Genomic DNA, 10,474 nt, shown 5'->3' on the forward strand with positions numbered 1-10,474 from the left:
TGAACGCTGTTGATGACAACACCGCTTTTCGTGGGTCCCTTTGCCGCGTAAGCCCTTAACTGATGAGATAGAGAGAGAGAAAGAGAGAGAGAGTGGAAGGGAATAACAGTAAAGAAAAGGTAAAAAAAGAAGGCCAAATATCAAAAAAAATAAAATAAAATAAATAAAATCACATGTCAATACCCCCGTTCAACATCCAAAAAAAAAAATAAATAAATAAATAAAACAACAATTCACGATAAATAACAACAATCATCATCATCATCATCATGAGAATAAGAGAAAGCAAGCATCCCTCTGTTTTTTTGTTGTTGTTGTTGTTGTTGCTTTTTTTGTTTTGTTTTTTGTTTCATATTGCAGGCAAATACACAAGGGAAACACGTAGAGACCCAGACAGAATTCAATCCATACACTGTTCTCTCTTTCTCCTCTCTCCTCTTTTCCCTTGCCTTTTATCATTTCCTGCACATTCAATTCTATCAATCTATAAGAGGGCTCTTTGAAGCTCCGCAAGACGCCTGGATGTATGCAGCGCAAGTGTGTCCCGTCGTCTGCTCTCTCTACCAGATGAAGGAACTTTTGTACTGTTGCGTTTGGGTGCCATCGTTGTCTCCGTTTTGTTCGCCTTGGTTGCCGTTGTTGTTGGTACTTTCCCCTCCGTTGACAATGAACGGTGGTGTGGCTCAGAGGCATGCAAAATACTCTTACTACTGCTATTCGCGCGCCGTGTCTTTGTCTTGGCCGTACTTGGCATGTACATGGAAAGTCGCTCCGGTACTGGTTCTGGCGACGACGCTACCCTCATCCGAGTCCTGGGGGGAGTCACACTCTTCCTGGGCGTCAGCTTCATGCTCGACGACTCAGCCGCCTTGTAGAGCTGAGCCAAATCCATCATCTGCCTTGAAGACGAACCGCTCGTGCGGGGCTGCAAAGAATTCCCTCTCCTGTCCACGGATGATGATTGGGCATGGTTAACAGAGACAGGATCTGTCGCGCGCGAGAGAAAAGCTGACGTGTGCGAGGGAACAACCTTTGCTTCCGTGGTGGCAGCATTAACAGCAATCGAGTCCCCATGAAGAATTTCCTCCGTGTGGGACTGAAATATATGCCTCGTGGCCTCTTGTTTTGGAACGGAAGGAGGTGGCGGTGGGTCAAAACCCAGCAGAGAATCACTCTCAGTCTCAATATTTTCATTTGTGAAGACAAAGCGGCAAGGCGGGGATGTCTTCCGTGTCGCCCCCTCGTCAACACACACGGTGCTGCCACCCTCCACGGTTGGAGAAATGAAGACTCGCTGACTGGGAATTCTTTCCAACTCGGACGGGGCATGCCACTTTTCGGCGCCCTCCCTCTTTTGTTCTTCCCCATACGGGATTTTCACTGAGGTGGTGTTCATTGTTGAAAGCTGCTGCTCGAGAGCAGCGGTTCGCCGACGCATCGCATCCACCATCAAAGAACCCTCAACAGCAGACATATGCGCGTTACCCAAGGAAGTGTGCCTATGTAAAAGTTCCCGTGACTCCTGAATGGCTCGTTCCATATCAGCGGCTGTGGCATTAACACGTAATAGTTCTGCGTTTATTTGGTAAAGACTTGACAAGCTACGATTGATGCTCATAGCCGAGGAAGGGTCTGGAACAATATTCGTCATAACATTGCGATTATCATGAATCATCTGAGACGCCGGTGCTGTTGGTGCTTCTGCTGCGGCCTGTTCGGTTGCTGGTGGTATTGGAGATGGGGAGGGTGCCGTCGCCATCGTGGTCGCGTCGTCCGTCTTTTTCAGACCCACACCAACTTGGACGCCAGAAGACATGGTTGCAACTTCACCTTTAGTCGCAGAGGTCGTATTAGCACCCTGCCAAGGAACAGCCAGAGGAACTGTTGGCTGTGAAATCGGACGAGCGTTTTCACCACCCGCGACAGTGCGTGTGGAAGCATATGTTTGGGCCTCTTTGCTCACTGGAGAAGCGACAAGACGCTCAGCCCGCGCATGAAGCTCCAGTAGATCCTGGTTCATCATCAAGAGCTTGTCCTTTTGTTGAATCGTGTGGCGCACCAACGCCGCCTGCTCCATGGCGCTCAATCCCTGTGTTGGTTGAACTGCAGAATGGGAATTCACCTCGGGGTGTGTGGGCCTCTGTATGCTTGTTCGAATCGTCTCGATGACGTCATGGAAATGTTTCGCCTGCCGTTCCTCGTGCTTCGCGAGTAGTTCCTTCACAACCTCAAGGGTATCATACTCTTGTCGCAGCTCGGGAGCTTCTCGAGAGACTCCCAAAGGTTTGATGGGCGTTGCTGACGCAGGCGAAGACTCTCTAACCTTGGGTGGCGGTACAGGCACGGGGACGGCGCCAGTCCCTGTGGCCTTCAGCTCATCCACATACTTTTGAAACGCAACCTTTTCTGAGGGTGACAGAACAGGTTCCTTCAGTGGAGTCACTGAACGAACTTTCCCTTCGGCAGGTGTGGCAACAGGTTGGGATATTGTCGGTGGCAACGGCACTTCTGGCTTTAATGACTCCCTCACCACCTCTTCCTCCCTCCTTATGGGAACGGATGCGGCACCACCACTCCGCATGAGCCCAGTGTGTTTCTCGTCAGAAGAAGACGGTGGCATCGTTTCATAAGAAATAGACGTTAACAATGGGGCAGTGACATTAATGGGAACTTTCTGCTGCACTGTGGACGGAACGGGAGTGACGGGGACATTGAGGATAGTAGAACTGATGGGACCTAATGCCTCGTCAGTGTCTACAACACGAAGATCTTCTTCTTGTGCTCGATTAGCCTCCATGGCCCGGGGAGCCGATTCCTGTGAAGTTGCATGTGCATTTGCTGGAACCTTGAGCGTCAGCAAAGAAGAGGGACTGATAAACACAGAACTTGGCGGCAAGCCTGGTGGCGTCAAAGTTTGCAAGGGAAGGAGTTGCCCCGCAAGAAATCCAGGTGATCGGGCCGTTAGCACATTCTTACCGCCGGCGCCATTTCCCTCACCCTCAGCTTCGTTCTTTTCAGCTCCGATCCACGCGAACAAATTCACACGAGGCATGTGTGGCTTTCCCCGCAGAGAGAGCAGCTGAGGCGGTGTCAAGTCGTCTTTACCTTTTGGAATCCCTGGTTCTACAAGTTTTATCCTTTCCTCTGTGGCCATGCTTAATGGCAACTCTGGGGGTCGAAGTACATTTTTAAATTGCAGGAGTTTAAAATTCATCAACGCCTTTTCTTTGGGTGCAGCCGATGAAATAACGTGGGATGACTCCCGCCCCAAACGTGTATGTCCATGACAAGACCGACTCCCAGAACGATACTTTTCCTTCATATGAATCCCATTTAATCGATGTTTGGCACAGCGGTAGTGATGCACGTTATGTCTTTTGCAGCGGTTTGGTGAAAAACTCATTGAACGAGTGCTTTTTTCAAATTCTCCGGGATAATGCATCTCAATTTCACTAGTCGCCGTTGTGTACGACGTAGCAGTTGTGGTAATCTCAATGTTTATATCCTTCAGTGTCTCCTGAATGGCGCTCTGCCGTCTAGCAGCTTCATCGAACGTGTCTTCAGTTTCCCACCACGCAACCCTTTCTGGTGGGAAAAGCGCATTGGCCGCTGCGGCTGCGGCTGCGGCACCAAGACTACCGCCGCTAACTGAAAATCGTGGAGGGGAACGCGCAACTCGTGCCGGTGAGGAAGACAAAGCCGATGAACTAGTTGTCAAGGCATCATCGTTCCCTGAAACATGTGGAGAATTCGTGGCCAGTGGCCTCAATTCAGGTGAGGTTTTCCAACGTGCTGTTGACGGCGCGACAGGAACAGAAGCAGAATCAACACTGGAGGGAAACCTGCCATCTCTGCCGACATGAATTTCCTGAGAAAGAGTTGGCACAGACCTCTTCGCCACCGCCCCTGTCGTTTCAGAAGGCGCTATCAAAGCATGGTTCCGCACAGGCGGAGAGAGCGTGCAGAGTTGGTGGAATAGTGCATGAGAGAACTGCGGCGAGGAATATCCCTCTTTCGGGCAATCCGTGGTGTCACAGCCGTGAATACGCTCCTGGGTGCGGGCGAGACATTCCTCAAGAAACTGAGGCACAAATTCAATTGGCCACATTGTGTCCGGCCACTCAGTGTTGATCAAGTACCGACGGTTGGGCAGCTTGTGATCGCCCGGCCATTCGGGTACATCCGCGCCACCACCCTTTGACCAAAGAAAGTACTGGATGGACTTCTTGGTCGTGGGGGAAGCCCCCTTCTTCCTCTCCCTCATCTGCACCCGCAACTCGGCGAACGGCGCACCAGCGCCACCGTTGCCATTCGCTTCTGCCACCTCCATGAGGCGATCCAGGACGGTGTAGTAATACTGCTTAAGTGGTGTAATGACAGTCAAAGAGGCCTCTGACTGTTGAAGCACCTCCTGCATAAAACCAGCCAGGCCTGGAGTAGCGGCGCACATGGGCACTGACATCGCCGCGAGATCTACACACCGCCACTGGAGAGACTCAACCGGCAGCGCGGTCCCGTTAAGATTGTCAATGGCTTGAAGCAGCACAGAAGCCACACGAGCAAGAATCGAGGCGTCACCCGTCGCCTGTTTTGTCAGCTCCGTGATTTCCTCCTCCGTATGTTGCGAGTATCCAATTAAAGCCAATAAACGAAAGCACAGAACACAAGTGCGGAAAACGACGGAATCATTGGATATCGTTTTTCCTTTGTGCTTTTCGTTCTGCACGGCAGCGTTAGAGGTGAGCACGTTACTCGCGATATCCTCCAATTTGTACGGCAGCCATGGAGCAACACAAGCCCAAAGATGTTCCAGACGATCCAACATGATCCTCAACCTCTTTCGGCACGTTTCCACCGACGCGTCCTCTTGCAACGGGTTCTTCAATCCCTCCTTCATAAGCACCTTGATCACACTCGCTGAATAGTTGTTTTGGGAGGCAATTAGTCGGTCTGTCATCGCGTGAATTACAGCAGCAACAATGACGGCTTGTGTATCTTTACTTAGAATGCCCTCTATGTAACGCCAAAGTTCTGTATTGAAGTAATCATTACGCAATGAACCACCACAGAGAACACAAAGAATGTCTGACGGTGCAGGTTCGGAGAGGATATTTTCAAAGAGTGTGGCCTCTGTAAGAAAAACTGCCGCTGAGCACTCCGTGAGAAGCTGGGCATTGTTGCAAATAGACCCAAGTGGCATCAAACACTCCGTTAAAGGAGCAGTAAAAATCTGCAAAAATGCAGAAACAACATGATATCGCCTTGACTGCAGCATTGAAAGCAACGCCGTAGGATACACCGTTGCGTGTGTATCTGGGGATGTGACACAAAGAAGATCCGTCGAAAGTGTCATTGCGTATTCAAACTCTGCACGATCCTTGAATGGGTACGGTGGCAGAAAAAGCGATTTCTCTCCCACTTGTTTCATTTGACAGAACATTCTTCCCTCATTATCTTCGTTGATGTACACTGGTACCTCCAAACAGGAGGCCAATAGAGCAGTAGCGATGGTGTGGATGACATGAGAAAGTCGGTTCCCCACAGAAACCACGTGTGTCCCGTTGGTTAAAGCGGAGATCACAACCATGCGGCGTACGCATTCCTCCGCAAGAATAATAAGTGAAACACGCTCTGCCAAACTATCAAGCACAAAAGAGATATCATCGTCCTGTTCTTGTACAAACTTTTTCCACGTACATTTTAATTCGTCCGACACGACACTTAGAAGGGCCTCATCTGCTTGCTCTTGTTCAGCCAAAGTCCCTTGAAAACGAACGTAATTATCCGCTAACTGGACAAAGAACATGTCGGTGTAGACCACGGAGTGGTCAAGGTCCCGCCTTGAAAGGGTTCTTTGTAACAACATGGTGAGTCCCCAAAGATTCCTCCAATCCGAAGCAGATTTGGGGGCGGCAGCACTTAGAAGAGCTTGAAACACCCGCTGAGCCAAGAACACTTCTCGTTGACACGACCCGGCAAGTCGCAACAACGGCAGAACCCGCTGAAATACAAGCTGGAAAAGTTCTGTTTGGCTCAAATTCGAATTCTTCTCAATGTGTGAAAGGCTTTTCACGAGAGTCACAATCCGTCTCTCTGGCATCGCATCATCGATGGTTGAGGGGAGAAAACCTTCGCACGGCATGTCCCCATCGATATCAAGAGCTGTCACCCGCAGCACCACAGCCAAAAGTCCGTTGGAACAAAGAAGCTCATTTTCACCAACTCGCACAAGACGTGTGGAATCTGTAAAACTTTCTACCGTTTGTTCGTCACCAAAACAACTTTTGGCCGGAGGAATAAAACGAACCATGTTGCTTCCGTCTCCCACCTCCACGTTTATGGCCTTTCCAAATGCCTCTGCGGCATAAAGACGGTAGTCTTGGGAAAGTACAAGAACAATTTGTAAGCCCCCCTCTGGCCGTAAGGGGTGCTGCAGCCTCAGCCACACCACGCTGTTTGGAGGACTCTGTAACCCCAGTTTGGTACACCCACTTACCAGCTCCATATTAAACGGAGATCGCCTCAAGTGCACCAAGTAACTCTGCGAAGCTAGAGAGACAACAACGGCGTACCGCTGCAGCTCGCTATCAGCGTATATGCGACAGAGAGGGGTAACACATACACCTCCCTCTCCTTCAGGCAGAAGGAAAAGTTGACTTTGATAACAAACACGAATCGTTGGGTCGCCGTCATCTAAAGAAAAAATAGCCTCATGAAGCATAACGCAGTATTGTAATCCTGCTGGTCGTGATGACACGTAGCTCTTCTTTTCGTTGTCGTCGGAGACCACATTCGTTGCCTCAAAGACTGACAATGCCAACTCTATTGTTGGGGACGTTACCGCAATCGCGTGGTCGATTGGTGGACCTACCGCACAGCTCAGAACAGAAACAACGCGATCACTTTGAATACACAAGGAGGCGGGCATTCCAAATGCAGCATCTAACCCGAAACACCTCCATTTGTTTTCCCAAACGGACCCAATCACAATGTATAGTTCCCCAGTACGTGTGGACACCACGAGACTCACCACCAGCCCTGAATCCGTCTGTTTCAGGCCTGAGCAGCAAATCTGCAATTGCGCAGTTGTTTCCTTACCTTTTTTTTCGCGTGACACCAAGGCCGCGAGAACGGCATCCAGTTTGTCGCTACAATCCACAGGTTCCCCGGCTAGGCGTGTCGCGCTGGACAAGCTGAGCTGCACAATGGCTAGACCCAAGCGTCTTCCTTTATCATGATGGAAAAACAACGCGGCAAAAAGACCATCAGTCGCCGTGTCAATAATACGGGTCGTGTACTTTCCCGCTCCTCGAAGTGTTGTAATTCCTTTTCGCTCACGCCACACTCGAAGCTTATTCTTCTTTTCGTCCAGAAATACCGCGGCGACTTCGTCTTCCTTTCCCCTTACCGGACCGTAGCGGCGACAAGCCAATACCCGAGCGTATCCAGGCTGCTTACCGTGGCCCAAACAGAGCTCTGTGTATGACGTAAAAGCGATGCCACTCATGGGTCCACCTTTCACGCTATTTACACATACACAGAAGAAAAAATAATAATAAAAGATGAATACGAAAAATAAGAGATCATGAATTTTTATTATCATGGCAAAAAAAAAAAATGAATGCGACGTAAGAGCGTCTCTCCCACATTAAAAAAAAAAAAAAAAAAAATGAGATTTCCCGTTGTTATTGTTGGTGGTGTTCCCAGCCGTTTTATACGGTTGTGCTCCTAAAATCACGTTCGCACAAGATCACAGCGACTTCTTCTTCTCCCTCAGCCACAAGATCATATCTTCCCGAGACGCTTGTGGATGAAACATCGCATACTTTCGAAGCGCCAACAGGGCAGGCCCAATTTGTGGAAGATCAAGAGGGATCAGCTTGGAGAGCTCGTCACCTTTTAGTGGTAGCGAACGAGTCATGGAATCAAGTAATCCCGGCTCCCGTTCCAAGACGGACCACATTTCGCTAATGATGCTTGCCACTGCATTCACTTCGGCAGATTCCAAAAGTTCCCTTCGGTGCTCAAGAAGCAGATAGGACGAAAGAACAATTTTCAACGCAGCCGGAATCATTTTCTTTTCGTTCAAGTCGCCCAACCCCTCGAACACAGCGAGCTTCGCCGCATCCGTTACTCCCGGATCGGTGATGCCACACAAATCCAGCCGATGCCGGGTAAGAGTTTTGTAACATTCAACCATGCGCCGCAAGACATTATAAGAGGCAAGTGGCAACTTCAACCCGTTCAGACAAAACGCGTAGAGGCGTTCTGTCAGTTGCTCACGAGGACTGCTGCGATAGAATGGCAAGCACAACATAAAAAGCACAGCCACCAACTTGTCTGATGGTGACGACAAAAGCAATGGAGAGTCAGTTTTCGAAAATAGGGGCGTCAGTGTGCGGTTGAGGGCTACGATGCACTTAAGGGTGTCATCATTTGTATCGATACCGGAAAACAAGTAATCCATTCTCTCTACCTCTCCGGTGTTTTTGCCTTTCTTGCCACTCTTCATGTAAAACTCTATCAGCAACACGTGCTGTAAAATACCCAGTTCTAAAAGAAGTTCAACACATTTTTCAGGAGATGGACCTGACAACATCTTTACTAGCTCCTTCCCAATACGTTCCCGTGACACCTTCACCGTCATCTTCTCGAGAAGATCCTTGTTTACACAACACATGATAGAATCATCAAGAGAGAAACCCAGTTCGCCCAATTGGCCCACAAAACGAATTCCGCGCAATAAACGTAACGGATCGTCTGTAAATGTCTCCCTCGGTTCTAATGGGCAGCGTAGAACACGTCGCTGCAAATCCTCTAGACCCGACGTATAGTCCTCCACCTCCATTGTATGCAAGTTGTAAAAAAGTGCATTGATGGTAAAATCACGACGCAAGGCGTCTTCTAGCGGGGTGGCAGGTCGAACCTCTGGAATACGTGAATTTGACCTCGTGTATTCATCATGACGCAATGCACAAAACTCAATAGGAGTGTCACACACACATACTGTCGCTGTCTCAATATGCTTGGACAACTCTGGATTGACTCGGATGACACTCACTGTTCTTGCGGCCATGCCCATCGCCTCCTGATATGCCGAGACCTCACGAGCAAAAAGTTCACCGGAAACATGCCTCAAATCGGAAGATTCTATGGCAATGTCAATGTCCTGTGAGTGAAGGCCAAGCAGGGCATCCCTCACCCACCCACCAGCAACCCGAAGTGTCGCAAAAATACGGCGCTCCTCATTGACGCGAAGAAGAAAGGCAAATATATTACTGTGTGCCGCCACTATCGGCCTATCCAACTTCACCCTCTTCGGTGAAAACATCAACTTGGAACGCACGTGAGGCAGGGCCAGAAAAATATATATACATATATAGTCCACAAATCACAGAAAGATGCACACGACATGTAAAAAACAAGTAAGGGAAAAAAGAAAAAAAAAAAAGGATGAGATTCAATGACCTTTCACATGTGTAAACACACAAACATAAACACACAAAAAAAAAAAAAAATGTGTGAATGTTACAAAAAAAGTGTATGTTCTTTTTTTTTTTCTTTTCTTCTGTTTTCCCCTTGGTTCAGTTGGGTCCAATCTTCACATCTTGCTGGCTTACATCAGCTGCTGCTGCTGCGGCGGCGGCGGCGGTAGCATTTGCTCGGAGAAGGTCACGCAGTTTCAATCGCCATTCTACATCGATTTTGGTATTGTCTATCCCGAGCTCACACACTCGGGGATTGTCTTCCAGAAGCCGCTGAAGGTGGGCGGCAGCACCCTCACTGATATAGTTGTCGGAGACGTCGATACGTCGAAGAGAGGGGTGCCTCACGGCCGAGTTGCACAGCGCTGCAATGGCATTGTTGCGTAAGCCGTTTTCGCTGAGACTGATCTCCCGCAGATTGTTGCATCTATCCACAACAGCCAGCAGGGGAATGACCCCCTTGTCTCCCAAATAGTTACGGCTGACATCAATGAACTCGACGCTGGCAGATTCCTGGTACATGGAAAGAAGATCAATCAGGCCGCTATTCGGAGCCAGGCCTAACTCCGCACAAGCCCGGATATACAATTCGCGCGGTGCAACGTGTCGGATGCGGACCGACTTACCGGCTTTCTTTCCGGTCGGCTTTACTGGGCGAGGGGGCATGGTCACCCGCTTACTATTACAAAACCGTGGGCACAGAAGCATCGTGCAGAGAGAAAGAGAGACAGTTCCAGGCATATTCGGAGAAAACAAAAACAAAACAAAAGACAACGGCAAAAACATCATAAAGAGGACTTAAGCAAACAGCAGCGTCGTAATGCAAAGGCGCATGTATATGATACATCATACCTTACAGATGTGACTACATATGCCCCGAATTTACGTATGCGGCAGCAACACAAACCAAATAAATATTTAAAAAACAGACATACACACACACACACACAGACACATATGAACGATTGTTTCATGTGTGACGCCCCAAG

The 10,474-nt window shown here is 49.1% G+C and overlaps 3 protein-coding genes across 3 annotated transcripts, besides 9 other annotated features; all 3 read right to left on the reverse strand.

Moving 5' to 3' along the window:
• Window positions 1-10,474: part of a sequence feature (heterozygous, Esmeraldo-like haplotype) that runs on past both edges of the window.
• Window positions 65-93: a microsatellite.
• Window positions 102-170: a sequence feature (A-rich).
• Window positions 199-246: a microsatellite.
• Window positions 252-271: a microsatellite.
• Window positions 306-342: a microsatellite.
• Window positions 485-7,507, reverse strand: Tc00.1047053506649.90 (hypothetical protein, conserved; the record flags this gene model as incomplete). The annotated part of the gene is made up of 1 exon (XM_807545.1): window positions 485-7,507. One exon carries the CDS (start codon window positions 7,505-7,507, stop codon window positions 485-487), a length of 7,023 nt encoding a protein of 2,340 aa, XP_812638.1.
• Window positions 7,651-7,670: a microsatellite.
• Tc00.1047053506649.100 (tRNA nucleotidyltransferase, putative) lies at window positions 7,751-9,331 on the reverse strand (the record flags this gene model as incomplete). Its single annotated transcript, XM_807546.1, has 1 exon — window positions 7,751-9,331. One exon carries the CDS (start codon window positions 9,329-9,331, stop codon window positions 7,751-7,753), a length of 1,581 nt encoding a protein of 526 aa, XP_812639.1.
• On the reverse strand, window positions 9,585-10,274 carry Tc00.1047053506649.110 (hypothetical protein, conserved; the record flags this gene model as incomplete). Its single annotated transcript, XM_807547.1, has 1 exon — window positions 9,585-10,274. The coding sequence occupies one exon, from the start codon at window positions 10,272-10,274 to the stop codon at window positions 9,585-9,587; it is 690 nt and encodes a 229-aa protein (XP_812640.1).
• Window positions 10,235-10,270: a sequence feature (A-rich).
• Window positions 10,411-10,441: a microsatellite.

The sequence above is a fragment of the Trypanosoma cruzi genome, genomic scaffold (assembly GCF_000209065.1).
Source record: "Trypanosoma cruzi strain CL Brener 1047053516685 genomic scaffold, whole genome shotgun sequence".
Taxonomy (NCBI): domain Eukaryota; phylum Euglenozoa; class Kinetoplastea; order Trypanosomatida; family Trypanosomatidae; genus Trypanosoma; species Trypanosoma cruzi.